The sequence below is a fragment of the Lacerta agilis genome, chromosome 6 (assembly GCF_009819535.1).
Source record: "Lacerta agilis isolate rLacAgi1 chromosome 6, rLacAgi1.pri, whole genome shotgun sequence".
NCBI lineage: Eukaryota > Metazoa > Chordata > Lepidosauria > Squamata > Lacertidae > Lacerta > Lacerta agilis.
Window position 1 is genome coordinate 65,249,663 of NC_046317.1, and position 23,518 is coordinate 65,273,180.

A 23,518-nucleotide genomic window follows, 5' to 3' on the forward strand; every position below is an offset into this window, starting at 1 on the left:
GCTACAAATAAAACTACAGAATTGTAAATATTGCAATAAACCTGGGACAGATAGTGCAGCAGTTGCTTAACAGTACATCCACACACACCCCTTTCCCCAAGTGATAATTCAGAGACAGAAACACAAATTATCTCACTTGCTCTCCCCTGCATATCAGTGCACAGCCCAGTTTGAAACACACTGACCAAAATGCCCTTGAGAAAGAATTTTTATATGTAAACAGCACCTTTGAAGCAAGAATATCTTGATTTGCATTCGATTTTCGGACCTAAAACCTAAGGTTTCTTTGTAAATAAAGTACTAAAAAAATTCATTGGCATTCCATAAAGGCATAGTAGAAATTAAGGCAATCAGTGATTTTGGTATATATCAATGCAAAATGATTTCTCTTTCTAGACACAGAAGAGACCTTCCAGCAATACATGATAAGTAATATATAACTATATATGTAAACTTTATAGCAGCTAGATTTCAAATACATTCTGAAATGAGAGAAGCAACCACTCACAGGACAATTCATTTTAGTGAGCTGCATGAATACCTGGCCATTCCGCCCCCCCTTTTAGTTTTTTTTTTTTTGCAATTTTAGTACAAATATCTGGTGTTTTCATAATTTGTTATGAATGAACCTTCACAACTGACTCAAAAATGCAGTGAAGGGTTGAGCAGATTAAATAATAATATTGGAATGGGATATACCGGTAAATCAGCAAGGGACAGAAGCAAGCATTAGAAGCCATTTTGTGATATAAAAAGTTTCACCACCTTCTGAAAGCCATGTCCCAAGCTCCATTCAGGTTCTGCAACTTCAGCAGAAAAATTAAAATAAAAAAAGCTTTCTTTTAAATCAAGGGCTAGGATCTTGACTTTTTAAAAACAAAAACCCACCCAAGATTCTTCACTAGGATTGTGTGCTATACAGCATGGGCAGGTAGACAGAATGCAAATGGATTTGGTCATAAGGTATTCGTCAGTTTTCTAATAAGAACTGCGAAGAGCACTAGTATTCCTGTATATTGTCTGCAAATATATCATATTCCCAATATATGTGTAAAGTACAGAAATATTGTTTTGAATGCAAAGTAATACATAGGGGAAAGGACTATTCACTGGAAAGCTCTATATGCAGTATTCTTTTCCTTGTAAATGAAAGGTATTGTGCTTTATTGCTGTTTTTCTGAAGGCAACTTCATGGGAATCAGGCCAAGCATCTTGAAGTAGGATACCAGTTGCTTAGGAACTTCAGCTAACACTGACTGGTTAAGTGCCTCACGAGGAGCCTGTAACAAAGAAAGAGCAAGACAACATCAGTGACGACAAGAGCAAGAAAAGGAATCATTTTCATAGCTGGCTTTAGACATTGTTAATATTAATTTTTTAAAAAATTGTGCAAACAATGCTATGAGAAATTCTGGGTCAAACTACAGATTATGGTTTATTAAACCATGGTTTAGCATTAAGTGTGAACTATGTCCAGCAGCCTCACTATGATTTGTTTACTGCCAACAAACCACAATCTGAAGTTATAGTTTGTGGTTGGATTATGAACCTTGGCTTGTTTTGCCTACATTGTAGCATTATGTGTGAACCAAAGAGTCTTCAAGAAGTAAGCAATATTGCCTGCTGACAAAGTATAACTATCTGGAAGAGTTAGGTATTCTTCAACTTACATTCTGGAACTTCCTGAAGGGCACAAACTGGACAATATCTCGTGCAGCTGGTTCCCCTGACAAGGACTTTAGAACACCATCGTCTCCATCAAGGAATTCCATGGCTTTGAACTCAGCACTGCCAACTCCAATGATAATGATAGACATGGGCAGCTTGGAAGCATTGACAATGGCTTGCCTGGTTTGGTCCAGATCGGTGATCTCCCCGTCTGTGATTATCAGCAAAACAAAGTATTGCTGCAAGAAAATTAGATTAGTCAACAGAGGTTGACTTCAAATCTTAGGCAAGAGTTAAGGAAGGGACTGAAGGGTTGATGTTTTTTATACTTCTGTGTTTGTAAAGCATGAAAGGGGGGGGAATGGATTGAAAACAATAAAATACAGTAAAGTAACTTTAAAAACCCAGTCCAATTCTCAAACCAGCTATTTCTTGTTAGCTTTATTTGAAATTAATTAATAACCTTCAAGGTTATTAATACTTCAAGGGCTCATGCACACTTCCATTTGTCCCGTGATTTCAAGTCGTGGGTCCAAAAGGTTTTAGGTTTGTCCCACTGCTTTCCCATGGAAAACCCATTGTTTACTGCTGACTCAGAACAAACATCAATCAGGTTTTCTGTGGATTGACTTTGTTCTGATTCAGCAGTAAACAGGTTTTCCCGAGGAAAGCAGTGGGAGAAATGTAAAGCGTCTTGGACCCATGACTTGAAATCACCGGACAAACGGAAGTATGTCCTAACTCTACCACATGGGAATGAATTGCAGAGAAAACACAGAATTCAGAGGGTAGAGTCTGATTACAAATCCATTCAGCACCTGAAGTTTCATGGCAGACTATGGCTTCACAACAGTGAAGTAATGAAAGAATACTAGCACACCTTTAAATAAATGCCTCTTGTGACATTTTTTTTCCAATCCATCACCTAAAAACAAAAACATCCAAAACATTAAATCAAACAGACTCACAGAAGCAGTATTTTGCTGTGCTCCCTGAGCAGCAAACCTGGCAACATGATTTATAATTGGGGAGAAGTTTGTTGGACCATAGAGACGAATCTGAGGCAAGGCCTGGCGATATGCATCCACAATTCCCTGGATTCCTGAAAAATGAAAACACCAATTGTTATTGCAATAGTTTATATGTATGCTGCTTATTTCCCACTGTTCTCCATAGATCCTCCCAGAGTTATTCAACTTTTAGCATTTCTATCACAAAATGGAAATGGCAATCTAATGTGTGCACAATAACTGAAGCTGAGCAGACATGCCTTCCCCCATTTCACCACATTTGTAGGGTGTGGATGTGTGAATCAGTTATTTTCAGAGGATGGCAAAACATGTATTGCCTGCAGCACATAGCACAATTCCTGGAGCCTTGCAGAGGTGGTCACTGGCTGCCAAGAGGACTGTGGCTACAGAACAGGTGGAGTGGCAAAGAAGATATAACTATAGTCATGCACTTTATCCTGACAAAGACTCTAGAAGCCCTGCTGGTCCCATTCTTTATTTTTAATGGAAGATACTCTCTGATGCATGCTTTGTCAAATTCCATTACTGGGTCATGAAGATTACTAAATACTTACCTTGGCAATAGGGATTTGTAGGGTTAAAGTTCAATGCAAATTCATGGGACACCTGGGAAAGAGACACACGTAGTCATGTAGCTAAATGTAGCCAAATACCAATGCATTTGAATTAAGAAACACTTGAACTAAGAAACTCACCTTCCAGTCTGGAGGAACTTGAGCTCCAAACCCAAAGGCAGGGAACAGTTTGTCACTGAAAGATGTAGGGGGTGGAGGAGGAGGAAAGATAGATATGTTACCTTCAACTGAACAAAAACAATTCATAGTTACCACTGCTGCAAGCTGGCAGAAACTGCATGCTACCTCAGAAACCAAAACTGCTAAAAGCGAAGCAAGCAGTAAGAGCACAGGGGAGCGAGGCTTCCAGGAGTCAATGTTGTAATCGAGTTGACTCCTCCTTCAGTTTAAAATGTCAGGGAAAAATGCACACTCATCCCATGAGTAGTGATCATTTTCATTTATACATGACTGCCTACAGCTCCTGCTCTCAAGTACCGAGACTCAGTAGTGTCATTTTATGAGCAAGCAGAAAATGAAAACAATCACTTACTCTCATGAAGGAACCAACAAAACGAAGACCAATCTACTGCAACTCTCACTGAATTACCGTTCTCAGCAATAACATGAGATGCAGGAGATGCATAATCCATAAAGGTTGAAGGGACTCTCAGTCAAATAGATCACTTTTAACTCTATTAAATTTCACTTATGTCTAACGCTTGTGGCTAAGAGCAGCTAAAAAAAAGTTTTAACATACGTGTCATAATCCTGTACCACGTTCCCACACACCAGATGGCGGTCAGGTATTCATTTATCCCATTTGGACTGATATAGTGAAGAGAATCTGGTGACTTTGGATCTCCATTGGAGCCGGTGAAATCTATGCCCACCTGACACAATAACGAACAGCACAAATATAAGATTTCTTTCTGGAAACAGGCAACCAAAAAAGCCCAACATTCATTGGAAGTTGACTTCAAGCATACCTAACACCATGAAGAATGATGCTGAAATAACCGCTAAAAAACTCAAGGCAGCTGAAGAAAGGTCAAACATTAGGTTCCCCCAAAATGCAACCAGGGAGACTGCTATGTACTAGAAAAATTGGTGAATTCATTTTGTTTAGTCTGGGCAGATATACAAGCACAAGCAGACATTATTCACTGACAGATCTAGTAAACAGGTTTTTGTTCAGGTTTAAGTGCAATGGCTTTTTCACAGGAATATATAAATGCTTGAGTTATGTTTTAACTTGGGGGGAAAGGCATGTAAATAGGTGACCCAACTCACAGTGAAATTAATTTGGCAGCCTCCCATGATGTATCCAGGAAAGAATATTCCGTTTCAATCTGAAAGAAACAGCACACAACTGTTTACAACTTCTACCCTACAATCACAGAACAGCAAACTCTTCTGTATGAAATGCTCCTTACTTTTGCAAGACTTCACTCTAACAATGCCAGAGTTTTTATAGCTCTTCTTCTTTCTCTTCTTCTCAGGGTGAATGCACTCAAATTCCACCTGAAAGAAAGCAACACACATCAAAAGGACTTGTTCTAGTTAATGAAATGAAACCACATATTTTAAGATACGCAGGACAAGACCCAACTTAGAAAAAAAAAATGGTAGCCATGCATACTGGCAAGTGATCACAGCTTGACAGCTGCTCAGCACGGCACCAAATGGAACCATGCAGACCCGTTGGGAGCCTCACTTTTGACCTCCGCAGGAATCCTCGATGTCCTGGTTGTCCCCAGGACCTTCTTTGGGGCGCTTGTTGCCTGTGAGCTGCCCCAAAACTCCAAAAAGCAGCATCCGGTTCACTGCGATAGCAAACCTAGCTTCCTTTCCCCCTCGCGGTAAACCAGGAAGTAGAAATTAGATATCTTAGAGTCCTAGGATCATTTTGCTTGGGTTGCTGAAGAACACAGATGACTTAAAATACAACATCTATTGCTTCCTAGGAACTGTAAAGGGTGCTGGGAATTGTAGCTCTGTGAGGATAAATTTATTGTTTCTATGATTCTTCTTTGCAATGAGAAATAGGTTCAATTACTTAATAAAAGAAGGTAAAAGTAAAAGCTCACCGGAGAGCTGCCACCTGCCTTCTGTAGCTGGGAGAGGTTAGTTTCAAAACTGCCTATCAAGTCATGTGACCCATCACTATCATAATCTGAACAGTGCACCTGAAAGGAAAGAAACAGCAGGCAATGGACAAGCAGAACTTTATAATAGAGAATGACTGCTGCTCACCGCTTGGTCTCTCGCTTCCAACAGCTTTGCAGTGATGCATGTGAACTCCCCTATCAAATCTGAACTGGTGCTGTCATCCATATCACTAACTGAAACCTAATAGTAAGAGAGAGACCCAAAAATGAGTCCTTGAGGAGAGCCATGGGTACTAACTTGTTTAGTAGGCAATGGAAATGCAACTAAAATGCTAAGCAGATAAAAAGAAGAAAATGACTGTTCCAAAGCTAAATTAAGTAAAAATCCAGTTACAGAAGCCAAGCAATCAACTGAAATTAAGTCTTATATAAGTCTTATAAAAAGAAACAATGGGAACAAAACAAAGACAGCACAAAAAACCCAAGACATTCAACAGCAAAGAAGAGCCTTAGCACAAACTGTATAATCCAAAGTTCCCTCTTATTTTAAGAACTTTGCATGAATACTCTTCCCTGATGATATCTAGTCATGCAAAAACCTGCAAGCCTCATTCTCAAAAGTCAAATAAAATATGACCTGAATGTCCATGCTAAGCCATTTAGAAGGCGCACAATGGAAGGAGCACAGGACTCAATTGAGAATTGCTATGTATTTGGGGCTTAAAATACTTTGAGTAATGCTAAAGTTAAACAACAGGTAGCTTTCACCACTGCCTTTGTTTGCCAGCAGATTGAAAAGATAGGATTACATCTAGATACAATATATGGCTTACATATAAATGGCTTGATCGTAAATATATTTTCTTGAATGCACATCCCACTAATTGGTTTGTGACCAACATTCAGTGATGTGTTTTTAGGAGTAGAGTAAGATTTAAAACAGCACAAGCCAACAGGGTGCATCCTAGAACACCATCAATTACTATTGAAAAGCAGTACCTTTCAGTAATGGCATAGATAGGGGGAAAATGCAGCTTCCTCACCAGATTAGGGGTGACAAGTGCTTCTGGTTTACACTTGAAAATCAAATTGTAAACCTGACTGAACCAAGGAGGCAATGCTCCTTTCATCTGTTCTCCCCTGGTCTATCTACACACCAACCATTATCACTCTTGTCTTGGATTTAGTTTCAATTGGCTCTGCTTAGTTTCAATCTCCCTCTGCTCAGGCAGGGAAAGCTTTTGCAAGTGCAGATCCAGAAATATACATGAATGTAAAATGCTCTTCTCTCCCTGCTTGGGTGGGAAGGACACGCCTTTTATAGGTGCAAATTTGGTGGTGTCATCCAGCATGCTCATGCATATTCTGAATAAACAAAGAAGAATGAGAGCACTCCAGCACAACCGCAAGGACAGTTACTAGAAGGTTATTAGAATGACTCTTCACCTGATTCCCCTGGGAATGGCTGGGCAGGTTAAGAGCTGAGCCAACTTAAAGGTAAAGGTACCCCTGACCGTTAAGGTCCAGTCATGGACAACTCTGGTTGCGGAGTTCATTTTGCTCTATAGGCCAAGGGAGCCAGCGGTTGTCCACAGACAGCTTCTGGGTTATGTGGCCAGCATGACTAAGCCGCTTCTGGCAAACCAGAGCAGCACACGGAAATGCCATTTACCTTCCCGCTGGAGCGGTACCTATTTATCTACTTGCACTTTGACATGCTTTCGAACTGCTAGGTGGGCAGGAGCTGGTACCGAACAATGGGAGCTCACCCAATCACGGGGATTCAAACCACCAACCTTCTGATCAGCAAGCCCTAGGCTCAGTGGTTTAGAGCACAGCACCACCCATGCCAACTTACAGCAGGCCTATTTACACATGCACAGTTGTACTATCAACTGCTCTTGCTGCATGTTCTTACGAACCCCCTAAAGTCAAAATTTCCTTCATTAATCTCCAAGTAGAGATAATCTACTGACACTGCTAACACACCTTCAGTTACATAACCAGGACATGACCCAGGTTAGAAATACCTGATCTAGTTGTGATCACCAAAAAGGTGACAATGAGCAACAGCTGAGAGGATCCTCAACATTTATGTTTTATTCCTCCAATTGTGACTATCTCACTAAAGGTATCTAGCATCTTCCATTCCTTTACGTGAGTATAATACTCCCTCTTCCACATATACAGCTCAGCTTCTCCCAAGCAGCCTTAACTTACCAAGACAGCCAGCACAAAACATAAGAGCTGCCCATCTGGATTAGATCAAAGGACCATCTAAGCCCAGCATTCTGTTGTGACAGTAGCCAATACAGATGCCTCTGCCGGGGGTGGAGATCTGTAGCACCTAGATGTTGTTGGATACCAATTACCATAAGTCCCAGATAGTATGGCTAACAAGCAGTGGTGATGGGAGTTGTAGCCCAGCAACATCTGGAGGGCCAAATGTTGCCCACCCGAGGGCTGTGGGAAGCCTGCAAGCAGGCTAGAAAGTCCAGGTTGTGAAATTTGGTTGGCTGGTATATTAAAAATCCTATTTTAAATGGCAATTTTACCGGCCAGTGGATATGACTTCACTTCTGAACATCATCAAATTAAGCATATTAAACAACTGCATTAGACACTTGGAAGTGCATTTTTTTAAAAAGCAATGGACTCATGGAGGCTTTGCAGTCACTATATAGTTTAGAATGTTTGGGTATGAAGATAATAATTTCATTAATTAAGCCACAAAAACCATAGCTTAAAAAACCATAGCTTAAAAACAGAGCCAAGCATCCTCCAAAAAGCATTTTGGTACACTCAGGTCATATTTTCAAGCTTTCCCACAGAACCAGCAATACTACAGACTTACTTTTGAAAATTCAAGCCGCTATTTAGGTCTTCATGATCTTGGTCTTCCATAAAACTACATTTAAGCGTGTAGGATTAAATAATATTATTTTATTTTCAGACATAGTTGTAGTCCACAGTGGATGAACTGCAAAAAACTAGGTTATACAGAAAGGCAGCTCTAGCAGATGATGTTTCCAGGTGACCAATAAACGGAACCAAGGTTCCTGCTCAGTTAGAAGGATGGAGAATGGCTCATATTACCAGTATTCTCAGCGCTGCCAGTATATTTCTAAGAATGAATGGGTAAGGGGAGGGAAAGCACACAGAAGTGAAAATAAGAAAAGAATAAAAAAATCCGGGTGCAAAAGAAGCATCTTTGCAAATACTGGCAAACTAATTAAATTATTGACAGCCACACATTATTTGGTTTTAGTTCTTTCACAGTCAGACTTCATATTGCAATTTTTTTAAATAATTTAATGAAATGGATTCTCTAACCTGTATTTTTTTATTTAAAAAAGTTAAATCATTGTCATCACCTTCATTGGTTTGTTGAAGTCACCACCACAGAATGTTTGCAGAGGAACACTGAACCTTCTCCAGCAGGGATTTAAATTGTTCTTAATTACCTATAAAAGAAATCCAAATACAATCAAGGCCTGAGATCTCTCTTCATCCTACAAGTACATTATAACAATGTAATTCCCTCACCTAGAATTTCTGCAGATTATTTTTTAAATAATAATTCTGTTCCAATAGCTGCATAATAATTTTCTGGATGAAAAGCAGAGTACCATTATGATAAGACATAACTCATTGCTCATAGGTAAATATCTATTAATACACTTGATGTACATGTAATACATACAGTATATGTATTTTCTGTATTTTTTTAAGCCAATTTCTAGTTTCATACCTAGATAAATTTAAACATGCATCTCAACTGAACGTGCACAGTTTGACATAAGTATGAAATTTGGGGTGGCTACAGCTGCAAAATTTAAGAGCTGCTGCAGTGCCTTCCAGACATCCCAACTGGCTTGCACACCACTGCCCAAATATGAAGAACTTATAGTGGGTTGAAGTCTGAGAACCACTAGCAGAAGAAATTACTATGTAATGCAGCCCACTATGCCCTCTGAAAGGGTGTTTCTGAAGGTCGGAAGCCCTCTGAAAGAGAGTGGGATGGTGAGGTATCACCCAAAGTCCAGTTGAAGCAGCTTGGATTGGCAGAGCTCCACTTATGCATAATGCCTCTGCCTGATTTTCTCCAAAGAAGTAGCAGTTCCATTTTTTTGCAATTGAGTTCATTCAGAGGCAGTATAAATCCTACCTCAGATCGGTAGACAAGCTGCCATTTTCCACCATCACTCTCCTTATAAAACTCCAAAATGGATCAGATTTGCCCAAAAAATCCTGTGTAGAAAAAGAACCTTGATCTTTATACAAAATAATTCAGCATGTAAGAACTTCTAGAGCAACATACCTTTCTGCTATTCATATTATATCTATTATTACTGGCAACACACACACACACACCATCAAGCATTCAATGAATAACAGCTTATTTTCAGTCACAGGTGTTTCTGTTCGGTCATTTTTTTCATTTAGTAGCCTGCAAATAATGCACACCTATGCTCAGCTAGTGAGAGATTTTACTTTCTTGGGTTCCATGATCACTGCAGATGGTGACAGCAGTCACGAAATTAGAAGACACCTGCTTCTTGGGAGAAAAGCAATGACAAACCTAGACAGCATCTTAAAAAGCAGAGACATCACTTTGCTGACAAAGGTATAGTTAAAGCTATGGTTTTCCCAGTAGTAATGTATGGAAGTGAGAGCTGGATCATAAAGAAGGCTGATCGCCAAAGAATTGATGCTTTTGAATTATGGTGCTGGAGGAGACTCTTGAGAGTCCCATGGACTGCAAGAAGATCAAACCTATCCATTCTGAAGGAAATCAGGCCTGAGTGCTCACTGGAAGGACAGATCCTGAAGCTGAGGCTTCAATACTTTGGCCACCTCATGAGAAGAGAAGACTCCCTGGAAAAGACCCTGATGTTGGGAAAGATGGAGGGCACAAGGAGAAGGGGACGACAGAGGATGAGATGGTTGGACAGTGTTCTCGAAGCTACTAACATGAGTCTGACCAAACTGCGGGAGGCAGTCGAAGACAGGAGTGCCTGGCGTGCTCTTGTCCATGGGGTCACGAAGAGTCAAGACATGAATAAACGACTAAACAACAACTAAGGGAAACTATAAAGTGCTTTAAGCACCAAAATCTGTGGTAGCGAGTGCTGAAATTATTATGCTTCTCTATGAAATCTGTACTTCAAGAATTAACTTCAATAATAAAAAAAGCTTTACAAATAAAGATAATAATCACCTTTAATTTCAAGTGTGGTCTACACACATTCCTCTCACATTCAACCTCTCCCCCCCCCCCATTCCTTCAAAGCAACACAGTTCCATTCTCATATAAGCCCTTAATTACTACATTTATTGCCATATCCTTGTCGATGTTTCTGTCATGACGTACCTTGTGAAACCTATTCACAGGTACTGCTATAGAGCCAGTGTGGGGTAGTGTCCAGGGATCTACTCCCCACTCCACCATAAAGTTCAGTGGGCCAGTCAACCCTCTCAGCCTAACCTACCTCACAAGGTTGCTGTGAGGATAAAATTGAGTGGGGAGAGCCCTGTACACCACCTTGAGCTCCTTGGAGGAAAGATGGGATATAAATGTTGGTTCCAGTACTGAATGAACTGGAAAGAGAGTTACTTTCAATATATCATTTACCTTTTTGTCTAAATTCCGGGCTTCAACATCTATGGACACAACTCTAGTGTCTTTAATCTCTTCTGCAGAAATCTGAAAATTCAAGGGGAAATAATTTCAGTGTGGTTTTGAAAAGTATTCTAATGTGAATAATGCAGGCCATTCAAATACACAAATTATAAAATAAATTCACCAATGTACTTCACAATTAGCTTAACCAAAGGAGAAATATATGAAGCTATTATGTTCCTAATACATTCGTGTAAAGCAGCAGTGTTATTTACTTCCTAGATTCCTCCTGTGATAATGTGACCTCTGTGGAATTCCAGAAGCTGCCTGAATTACTTGCAAAACAGTTTTGTGTTTTTTTTTTAAGCAAACCTGAACCACTTCATACTCCACACATACATTTGACAATAATGAGGTTAGTTGTCCTGTTTCACTCCCCTCATCTTTTCATTTTTCATTTTTTTTAAAATTATGTTTAACTATCAGAGGTCGGATTTAGCCATATTGAAATGAATGGGAATGGGAAACTACAAAATGTCTCTGCTATTCCCGGCAACTTCTCAAAATAGGATAGACAAACCCTCAGCATTTATGCCTATATAATGAATTCTGTATCACTTGTTTTTTTTAAAGGCCTGTACATTCCTGTGTACACACAACACACCCACCCACAATTACAAAAAGGATCACAGGGGTTTGTTGGTCTCCAGGAGGAAATTTCAACCTAGGGTTAATTCTGCTTTGCTTTGGCACAGGAGTTAACATAGTCTAAACTTGAAATGTTTATTTATTATTTGGAAAAAGAAAATACAAACAGCAAACCTCATTAGGCCATTGAGGTATATTGTCCCACTTCCATTATTTACTATGAGGCCAGTATTTCACTTAGGTATTATTGGTTTCTGTGTTTTTCCTCTTCTGTTATAAGCCAATATCTCACAGTTCCCCTTTTCTCCTCCAGGGCTTCCTGATAGCCCAATAAAGAATTTAAATAGACATTGACAGTTCCAATGTAACCCAATAGCTTTTGTATTGGATCACTTTTTAATATGACACTTAAAAAAACAACACTATTTTGTCTGTTAAACTGGAGTAATTGTGAAATCGATCATAATTTTTAAATTTATGTTTATTTCAGATAGTTCTATCTTACTTAATTTTAAAATTAATGGTATATATTCTTAAAAAGAAAAACACTCAAAATTCAATTTGTTCATAAAACCAGAAAATTATCTTAAAATGCCTGCTGAAATAAGGAAGACTTTGTCATGTGATTGAAGTTTAGCAAAGGATGCCTGTCTAATCTCAGTTGGGAGGGAATTCCATAAACGTGGACCCCTCAAACACTGAATGAATGGCTCCTAGTAGTTATGAGCCACGCAGTTGAGCTATGGGGGACCACCAACAATGATTTTAAAGGGTTCCCCCAAACAATTCTTGGTGAAAAAAACTGTAGAGGAACCGTAAACTAGCCAGAAATGAGTTTCTTACTGTAACAGTGCCTTTTCCTGCTGGTTTTCCTTTCTTCAGCATTAAAGGCTGAGTGACTGTTTTACTTGACACAATCTAAAGAAGAATGAAATATGCATCCATTACAAAAGTCACAAAAAGTGATATATTCTACCCGGAAGCAAAAATGTGAAGGAAGAGTATCATTGGCAAGAAGCCAATTAACATGCTGTCAACGCAACAGACATTTTTGCAGCTATCAGTTATAACAACCCATCATAACTATTTACGTAGGGTGAAATTTTATCATGAATCCCAAAAGCATTTGCCAAGATACATGTCAATGTAATTATATAAGTGTAATGAGAAACACATTTGAACTTTTATGTGATTCAACCATTTGGATTTTCAGACAGTTACCAAAGCCTCAGGATGCATTATTTTAAATTAAAAGACAAACACAATAAGGATCAAGTGAACTCACATGCCAAGGTACTGAAAGGATTGTGTAACTCAGCCCTAAGAACAACCTCCCTAACAACATGTTATGGCAGATGACTTGCTGCCACCAGTGCAGCAGCCCCTTATCCAGAGCTTTCAAGTACATTGTCAGCAATGTAATACTTCTCCTTTACATCCGCAGGTGTGGCAGTGGGTGTGCTGGACTGTTGCCGTGCCTTGGTAATGGACTGGATAAGAGCCAATAAAGTGAAGCTCAATCCAGTTAAGACAGAGGCTCTGTTAGTGGGTGGTTCCCTAGACCGGACGGTTGGGAGGTGGCCTGCTCTTGATGGGGTTCCACTCCCTCTGAAGGAATAGCATGGAGGTGGCACTGAATCCATTGCTGTTGCTTGAGGCTCAGGTGGCCTTGGTGGCATGGAGTGCCTTCCATCAGCTTTGGCTGGAGGCCCAGCTGCACCCCTATCCGGATAGGGATAGCCTAACTTCTGTTGTCTATGTTCTGGTACATGGGATGGCCTCTGAAGACAGTTCAGCTGGTGCAGAATTCAGCAGCCAGGTTGCTTACAAGGGCAAGATGGTTTGAGCATTTCGCACCAATCCTGGCTGAACTGCACTGGCTGCCAATTAGTTTTCAGGCCCAATTCAAAGCACTGGTTTCAACCTATAAAACCTTAAAACGGCTAAGGACTGCAATACCACAAGGATCACTTTCCCCCATATGAACCAACTCGGACCCTGCAATCACTGTCTGAGGCCCTTCTTCATGTGCCTCCTCCAGGAATGGTCAGGAGCGCAGCAACATGAGAACTGGCCTTTTCTACTCCCTGCTTGTGGAATGCTGTCCCCAGGGACCAGGGAGGCTCGCCTGGTGCCTTTGTTATATATCTTTAGGCGGCAGGCAAAATATTCTCTATGGCCTTTTAAACTGTGTCTGTGTGTGTGTGTGTGTGTGTTTATACTGTAAATCACCCAGTGATCTTTGAATAAAGGGTGGGATAGGCATTTAATAAATAATAATAATTTGTATTATCCTTGCTGCCAGCATAACATTGCTGCATTGTAAGTTTTCCTACCCTATTTCATTGGCACATGTGGGGGTGAACTCTCCTGCAATGCCATGCCACACCTCACATTTTGGGTTACTTAAGAGTTAGCATTCATCAGGCGTAAGGTCAGTGTCTATTTTGAAGCCTAGGGGTGGGAATGAGAACAACCCTATCATGAAATTATTGTTGCGTGCAATAGTCACAGTCAGGTCTAGTTTTATGGTTGGCAAGAGTGACGTTTGCTAGTGTCCAGCAAACAAGCAGGTCCATAAGAGTCCTACACCACCACGCAAAAGGAGGCAATTGATGCAAGTACTTGTACTCTTAACTGAAAGCTTTCAGAATATTAACTCCTCCTTTCATCTGTGTAATTAAAAGATTTAAAAATAGCATGTAGCATTACAGTACTTGTTTTCCAGTACCTGTCCCAAGGTGCACTCAGCCCCTCCAAGAAAGTCGTCATCATTTAAGTCATAGGATTTGTTATCAATGTCGTAAATGCCAAATTTCAGTTTCTGAACTTTCTCAAAATAATAATCAATTTGCAGCTTCTTTGAAAATTGAGGATTCTGACAATTCTTATTTTTTCAGTTCGATCCAACTGTAACAATACAACAATAAAGGGAAATGTCATGCTTAACACTCACATTCTTTAACAGGAAACTATAGGTGTGATCTAACCAAACTTAAGTACTTTCTAAGTTCTACTTTCAGTGGGAGAGATTTAAGCCTGTTCTTAATCCCTCTGTGCTTTGTTTTAACTTAAGAGGAAGAAAAATGGTTGAATATGCCAAAGTCATGCAATTTTAGGTGTTTAACTTTGGCTGCATCTCCTGTTTGAAATTCTAGAGCACCTCTGCCAGCCAGTGATAAAATACTGAGCTAGAGGAATCAATCATCTGACTTGATATAAAGCAGTTTCCTACAAAACACTTTCCTGTGGCTGCTTACCACAGGGGAAACAGTTCATGGAAGCATATCTTCCACGGTGGTCTTTTCGTTAAGGACCAAAGAAGCAAAAATACAAAGGAAAACACCAGTGTCCTTTTTTCTGTAGGTAGTTCAGGTCATAAACTGGCCTGAGTCACATGTAATGCTAAGTCAAACTATGACGTATTTTGAACAAGCAAGCATGCAAATACACAAAGCAAAAATCACAGCCACTTTGCTCCTCCCCTAAACCATAGTATGAGATTAAAATTATGTCTGATCCTAAACTCATTGTTTGTCTCACTCCAAGCAAACCACAAAGTGCAGCTAAAGTCTGTTTTTGCTTACTGCTCATGGCTTGTTTGGAAGAAACAAACCAGGAACCTGGGTTCCCATGTAATGATATGGTAAACCATGGTATGGCTTAGTTTTGATTAGTGCAGCAGCAGTAAGCCTGGGGGAGCAGCAAAGCAGCTGCAGATTTTGCTGTGTGCCCAGATTCTTGCTTGGTCAGGCTTAGTCAAATTGTTTGGAATTGGCACTACATGTGACCCAGGCTAGTACAGAAATATACTGCCTTCAATCTTTCCACTGTCAATTACTTAGAAGATACAAAAATTAACAAGAGTTATGGGCAATCATGCTGGTCCATTATATATATATATATAAATCCCCACAAGCTGCCTAATAGTAAGTTTTTTGTTGGGAACAACCAAAACGCCAAAGTTGTGAACAGGCTTCTGATTTCTCCTGAATACTTTTTCAGGTTGGATGTTGAGTAAAACCAGAAGGGGAGGAGAGGAAAAAGTTGGGTATGTTGACTCTGGGGCAACTAAAGATGTATTGTCTCCAAAGGCAACTTCAAACAGTAAAAAGATTTGATAACATAGTGGAACTTTCAGCATTACAATGGGAATATTAAAATGCTGATGCTATGTTGTTGCAGGCCTCCTTTCTCCACCAAAAGCCAGAGGAAATGAATTAGCAAATACATAATTCAGTTAAAAACTTTATTAAAACGTCCATGATTAAAAAGCTTGGGCTACGTAAAAGCCCTGTAATTTTATTATTTAAAAAATGGGACATACAAAAAATAACTTGTGAGATTTTGTTGTCATTTAGCTCATTTAATTGCTTAAACCTGTAAAATATTAATCCTTAATTAATTTTAATCAAAACGTCAAGTGGTCAGATGTGTTCAGAAAGGAGACTGCCAACTTCTGGTAGTTTTAAGATTACTGTACTAGAAACAATTCTTTACTTCGGTCCATTGGTTTCCACCAACATCTTGAAGCAGGACACATAGAGGATCAGATTTTGAGCCAACATCTTTATCAAGCAGATTATCGCATGATATGGACAGTTCCACCTTTGTCACGCAATGCGCCATCTGTTAACAGAGGGAAAGGAGAATGATGAATACTCATTAAACGATTGGGTCATAATAATAAAAATGCATACAGAATCACAACAAATCTACAGAATATGTCATCTGTGCAAACTGTATTAGTTTCCTAATACTTTCTTTGGACTACCATGTATTCTCTTGTCTTAACAGACCATAGAGCTAAATACATTTCCCTCCAAAATTAAAAGAAATAAAAAAGTAATGATCAGGCACACTGCTTTAACTACTTGTCTGACACTCGCAGAAAGATTTGGCCAAATGCGTTTAATACGACGGTTGTTAGGGTTGCTTCATACAGTCAGGTTTTCTGTATCAGAAATATTTCTAGAACATGAAAACTGCATGAAGCTGCACTTTTCTTGTACACATGCATATTTTCCTGCAAAAACATGCAGTGTAACATTCAAATGGACCAAATGCTAAATATGATAATCTGCACATCAGTTTCAAACTAATGTCAATATACAACAGAAATTGTTCAGGGTTTAACATACAAACTAGTAAACTTTCAGACCGCATAGCTCATTACTTTTCTGTTTCAACATCATCACATGCCCATGGGCAGATGTTATGGAGAGGCTAGTTGACTTGGGATAACCCTAAGGAAAACTCAAGATTTTGGAAGGTAAGCAGGAAGAGATGCAGCCCTGCTTCTGACACTACAGAAGCAACACCAGGCCCAAGCAACCATTTCAGACATCTAAATTTAGCTGATGTAAAAAGGGATTGTGTGGGGACACCATTTTAGGCTTCCCAAACCCACTGCAAAGAATAGCTGTGCACACCTGAGAAGGTGCAAGAGCAACTAGAAGGTCCCAAGAATAGTTAACACCTGTTTTGTCTCCATTTTTTTACTGAACACCCTCTCTCTTGTCTATAGGGCCCAGCCACCACACAGGCTTAACCTGAGATAGTAGTTATTTTACCATGGGTAAATATAAATGAGGAAAACCACCACTAAATATTTCATTGTTCATGTTTCATTCCTTGTAGCTCACACTCCTTCACACATTGCCTCCACAGCTGGCAAAATCAGGACATGATAAGCAGATGCCATGAGTCCATCACTCATTACTCCTGTGATACAACTGCAAATCACTTTCTCACACAAATACAAAAGGCGATTCATAAGTAATAATCATCCACGAGTTCAGAAATAGCCCCCCTCCCAAAAGGAAGCCTCTGGGCAGACATGACACCTTCTACAAGACGGGTACTCAAATCACATGACTATGCACACTCCACCTATGGAAAAGTCAAGAGGAGATATCAGGGTCTGGCAGGCAGATATCTCTGATTGGTCTGTAATCCAACAGATGAAAGGGGCTAAATAGGTTTGAGGCCCCTGCTAGATTTGTTCATACTTCATGGAATGGCAGATTCAACCCTGCTAGTTTGTTCTGGTTTCAAAGCCTCATAGATCTTTACTTCCTTTCAGAACTCCCACACTGGAAAGGTGGAAGGGTAAGACTTTACCAAAACCTATATTCCCTCTGATAGCAACACCATACGACAATTAATCTGAAAGCATATGCCTTGGCAGAATACCTATGCTCCTTTTAAAAAAGCATTTTTATTCAAAAATTTCAATAGCATGCAAACATAAATGGACGAAACACAAAACTCAATCATCTGTTGTTATATTTGCCATATAGTCCCAAGCCAGTTGCTGTTTCTTCGTTTCAAAAATGTCCTTTTCTTAAATCACAATATCATCAGTTTATGCAGGTTCCAGGCAAATTTGCTATCCCTTGCTGTTAACCAAGTTTATAAGGGTTGCAAAGTTCCCAATCTCCTCTCACTTACAGAAGCATTAGCTACTTTCCCAATGGCACTTCTAGAAGGAAGTAGCCTGCAACTCACCTACATCAGATAACGGCAGACTTCAGGCTTGTGGGATCTTGCTTTTTTTTTTACTAGAACCCCAAGATCCTCGAACCAGAGTCAGGTGCAAAACACACAAAGAATTAAAGAATTCAGAGCCTAGGAACTCATTTTGAGGACCTGAATCGAACAAAGCTCACAGTCCTTCCACACAGGTTCCCCAACCTTTCTTCATTCCAGCAGTATAATTTGTGTTGGAAGCACTTGTTAATTCTGTTATTGCTTTTGTCAAGCAACTGGGTCAGGAATTCTTGTAGAATGTCCTGAGATCCACCAGCGGACACAGATCTACCTTCTGCCCACTCTAAAAGGAAGGACTATCCACAAGTGCTACGCTGAAAGGCAAGGGACACTCAACCAGAACTTTTCTTTGCAAATCACCCCCAAGTTAGGGCAATAGCAGCAGTAAAGCAGAGAAAACTCATCTTCTTGCCAGCCATTGATCAAACTCTTGTCTGAGATTGCCTGGTCATTCTACAATTTACTATGATTCTGCCCAAGGCAGACTGAACTAAGCAATCTTGCATTCTTAACTAGGGGGCTGTGAGAGTTGTAGCCCAAAACATATGGTTTTTGCAAAGGGTGCTTTAATTATTACAAGCTACCCATCATGTCACTTCCACATATCCAGTGTCCTTTTGCAACATTTCTTCTGCACAAGCATAAGCCAGGATGTGTCCATCAAGCAGAAGATCCTCCCGCCTTGGGTCAGTTATAGAGGTAAGGCCCCTGATAGCTTCTACCTGTGTTGAGCATTTCACCTGGAACATCTTACAATGCTCTTCCCACTGGACAGAATAGCCTATTTTTCTAGTGGTTGGGTTGATGATGCTGTTTGCTGTTTTGAGTTGTTTCCACATAATACAAAAGCCCTGGGAATAGCTTGTTGGTAAATCTTTCTGCCTGGATTGAAGTATGCCACCAGCTTATCTCCAATCATTGTTTGCATTTGCTTTAATATCACCATTACGGAGTCTCATAAGAGGAGCAATTTTAAGCCTCTGGAAAATTAGGAAACTGCCATATACCAAAATAGGACAATTAGCTCCTTACTTCTACACTGACTGGCAGCAGGACTAACATTCCTAGCCATACCTGGAGATTATCAGGATTGAACCTGAGACCTTCTGCATGCAAAGCAGATGCTCTACCAATGAGCTACACCCCTTCCTCTTTGATGGTTTGGTCAAGTGCTTTAATAAAAACCCTCCTGTATATACCATCTCAACCACAAAGATACAATTCCTGATCCTGTGTTGTTTGCTTTTCAGGCAGTCCCACAGGTCTCCGTGGAATTATCCCTTCCTCTCTCCCACAGCTCACAATCTTCCATAGGGGAATCATGGGACAGAACAAACACAGCAACCCTGGAGCCTCAGATACAGAAATCAGTAGTGTTTATAGATGGTGTTGATTATATACAGAATAGCTTTACTAGGGTTTAGATCAGCAAAGGTATCACAATAAGGACCGACAATATACCTGGGGAAAAGGATTTTTAATAAGCCTAAGGTTACACAATACTTGTCAGACCTCTGAAGTATTTACTCTGAATTTGTTGCATGACTGGCATGGGAGGAGCATTTCTCTCAACTCACCTGGGACAGATGAATTTACCAGGGGGCATCAACTGAATTCCAGTTTTCAGCTAATAGGGTTAAACATAATGCAGCACAGGCAGAATAAAGGCAGTGTGCTGAATGAATAGGCTGCCTCACTGATGTCAAATCTGCACCACAATTTCTTTAATCCAACAATACAATACCCCTCCTGGGAAGGTGCCACAGCCCAAAAGAATGCAGGATGCAACATACAGAGTTTCAGGAAATGCTGAAACAAAATAAAATAAAAAATTCCTTCCAGTAGCACATTAGAGACCAACTAAGTTTGTTCTTGGTATGAGCTTTCGTGTGCATGCACACTTCTTCAGATACACTGAGACGGAAGTATCTGAAGAAGTGTGCATGCACACGAAAGCTCATACCAAGAACAAACTTAGTTGGTCTCTAAGGTGCTACTGGAAGGAATTTTTTATTTTTTTGTTTTGACTATGGCAGACCAACACGGCTACCTACCTGTAACAGGAAATGCTGAGTTAGAATACTGTGGAATTATGGTGTAGCCTTATTGTATTGGTCCTCAAGCCTAATGGCTCAACTTGGATCTGGCGAGATTTCTGGCAGGTCAATGCTGATCCCATGTTTTGGGTTGGTACAGGCTGGGTAAAGCCTGTTTCATCTACATTCATCCTTTTCAACGGAAGACTATTGCTTTAAGAACATGTAACAGCAAGACTAGTCGACTGCAGTGTCCTCTAACATGGGATTTCCCGTTTTTGTCCGGAAACTGCAGTTAGTGCAAAATGTAGTGGCATGATTGCTGACAAGAGTCTGTTAGCATATTACACCTGTGCTTCAAGATCTGCACTGCCAGCCAGTTCACTACCAGCCTGAGTTGTTCTTATTGGTATATAAAGTTTGAGCCAATAATGAATTAGCAAATACACTGGTGGTTACAGCTTGTGATTTGTCTGGAGTGAGAAAAACCACCTGTCAGGGTTCAGATGACACACTAAGCCAAATTGTGGCTTAGCTCACAGTAACACGGCAGCAGTACCAGTGAGGACAAGCAAAGCAGACACTACTTCTTCTCAGGGAGCCCACCTTAGCGCCAAGCCATGATTAGACTTAGCATTACATGTTAATTGAGCCAATGTCTCAATACGTCCCCACAATTAAGGAGGAACTCCCTACAATAGAAAGCTAGAATACCCGGGTGGCTAGACTAATACCTTCTCTGCAAATGCGCAATTTGTTATTGGAAGCGGGGCCAGTACGGTTGCAGTTGTCCACCACAATCTGAAAGTTAGGCTCTGTCATCTTTCTTTTACATTATGCAATCCTTTAATTGCTACTATGTTAATTCGGTTTTGAATATCACTGCCTTTGAAAAGATGAATAAATAAGCATCGCTTAACTCTATGCAGAACTCAAACATACCCTAGGCATATTATTACACTAGAAAAAAGGCAAGAGTTTGAAAGGTAAGATACCATTTTGTACAAGAAATACTACATTCATATGAAGTATGCTACACTACCGAAGCAAGTAATTCTTTTCAAAGGAAGGAATAGATCCTAAGGTCACAGAATAAGGCAGAAACAAGTTTTTATAAAGGAGTGGGGAAATTCTGTTGGGTGCTTACTCTGCAAGTGACTTGTATTTAATTTGAGGAAGACATAAGATCCTCATCCACTGTATTCCACAAGATAGTATGAAATTTACTCTTTATTTGTGGTTCTAGGAATGCATCATCCTATTCCTACACAATGAATGGCGTATTTGCTACTTTGCTATGCAGGTCCCATTTAACAACAGAATGCATTCCCCGGAAATGTTCATTAGGCGAGCATTCGCATATCAAGATCTACGGTATGATTTGCACTATTTCCTATGGAAATATTTATAATGCAAGATTTTCCAACCTTTCCCCATTTCTCTCCATGGCTTCTTCCTGAATGGCTGCAGCCTATCAGCAGAGAAAGAGAAATGGGGGAACTGATTCATCTGATATCACCTGCTCCCTTTGTCCACTCTCTCTCACGCTCTGATTCATCCTATCTTGCCCCTCCCCCCCAGCCCCTTTCTGTGGTTTCTACCTGAAAATGGCTGCCACCAACCAGCAAAGCATAAACAAGGATGTTTGGTTGGATAAGTGAATCTGTGAAGTGTACAGCAGGGTCTGGGCATAATTCTTTATGTGTGGCTAAGTGAATCTTCTTTGTCCATGGAGTTTTCTTGGCAGGGGAGGCTGGAGTGGCTTGCCGTTCCTCCTCCAGGTGGATCACGTTGGTCAAAACTCTCCACTATGACCTGTCCATAGCTTCCCTGAGTTATTCAAGCCCCTAGATGGAGGGCACAAGGAGAAGGGGACGACAGAAGACAAGATGGTTGGACAGTGTTCTCGAAGCTACCACACGAGTCTGACCAAACTGCGGGATGCTGTGGAAGACAGGAGTGCCTGCGTGCTCTGGTCCATGGAGTCACGAGAGTTGGACACGACTAAACGACTAAACTACAACAACAACAACAAGGTGAATCGTTGGCTAGCAGATAGCCGGACCTGTGGTTGTTAAAGCCCTAGGAAGTGAGAACTAAAAGTAAGCAGCATGAACAAAAACATTTTAAATCACATTTAAAATGTAAGTTTATAATTACTGTCTTGAAAAAGTATTCTATTTTAAACATATCTGAGGGGTAGGCATGTTAGTCATTTGCAGCAAAACCAAAGATTCTTATGACCATCTTAAAAATTAACAAATTTATTATGTACAAGCTTTCTTGGATTACAGCTCACTCATTAGTCGCAAGACCTGGAAGGAGAGAGGGATTGGAGTCACGGTGTTCTATCTATCATTATTCTACCCCCTAACACAGGTGACCAAGAATTGTCTTCCTTTTTGGATTGTGCGTATCTAAGCTGTGTATTAGGACAGAATGTGGAGTTTGCTGCTATACCATGCTGCCCATTAACCTCCATTCCTGAGCTAAGGTATAGTCTCAGTGGTGGTACTACAGTCCATCATCATGGTAGGATTTAAGCTTGCTGAGACTCCAAACCTCTGCTGGTGTGAGGCACCAATTAAAATGGCCCATCAGAGAAGGCTGATGGCTCTTGGGGGTTTGTCTTTCACTTCAAGAGGCAATCCTGTTAAAGCACTGGTCCACCTTCGAAAAGGGAAAAAGGCCTGAATAATTGACAAAATTACTCATGACATCACTCTCTGGGAGTTTTTTTCTTTTTGGGGGGGAGGGGGAGCAGGGAGTGTTGCAATGAAGGAGAACAATAGCTAGAGCAATACTGGCAAAAGACTCTGAGCAAGTCCAAATGAATACAGGGTAAAAGCAGTCTGAAAACCTACTCTATGGCAGAGATGGCAGCAAGAAACTGAATTTCTGCCACCACTGCATTCCAGTCATTCAGTGCAACTTTTTTGGGTGGTCAATGATCAGTTACATCTTGTTTCATGAATAATGAAGACGGTACCAAATGATTTCCATCCAGTCTCCAATACTCCATTCTTGGAAGGGTGCTCAAGCATGTGGTGGCATCTTAACTTCAGGATTATTTTTTTAATTTAAGACTGATTATCTAGAGCCATTTGAATGCAGCTTCAGATTGGTTATGGGATGGAGGCAGCTTTGATCCTCTTGGTGGACAATCTACTCCAGGAACTGGACAGGGAAAGCATGTCCTGGTGGTTCTGCCAGACTTCTCTGTGGCTTTTGTTACTATCAACCATGGAATCCTATTCTTGTGAACTGCCTGGTTGTGATAGGACTTGGAGGCACT

The 23,518-nt window shown here is 40.3% G+C and overlaps 1 protein-coding gene across 1 annotated transcript in view; it reads right to left on the minus strand.

Moving 5' to 3' along the window:
- Positions 1–581: 581 nt before the first annotated feature.
- Positions 582–23,518, minus strand: part of RBM12 (RNA binding motif protein 12) — a 49,309-nt gene continuing 26,372 nt past the window's right edge. The window contains 19 exon segments of the mRNA XM_033153194.1: positions 582–1,280; positions 1,671–1,907; positions 2,637–2,770; positions 3,254–3,305; positions 3,395–3,449; positions 4,014–4,035; positions 4,038–4,146; positions 4,547–4,581; positions 4,584–4,605; positions 4,691–4,777; positions 5,344–5,442; positions 8,739–8,828; positions 9,533–9,588; positions 9,591–9,615; positions 11,000–11,071; positions 12,479–12,553; positions 14,367–14,524; positions 14,527–14,545; positions 16,136–16,264. Coding sequence (XP_033009085.1) covers positions 1,164–1,280; positions 1,671–1,907; positions 2,637–2,770; positions 3,254–3,305; positions 3,395–3,449; positions 4,014–4,035; positions 4,038–4,146; positions 4,547–4,581; positions 4,584–4,605; positions 4,691–4,777; positions 5,344–5,442; positions 8,739–8,828; positions 9,533–9,588; positions 9,591–9,615; positions 11,000–11,071; positions 12,479–12,553; positions 14,367–14,524; positions 14,527–14,545; positions 16,136–16,264 — 1,593 coding nt within the window. The 3' untranslated portion in view covers positions 582–1,163.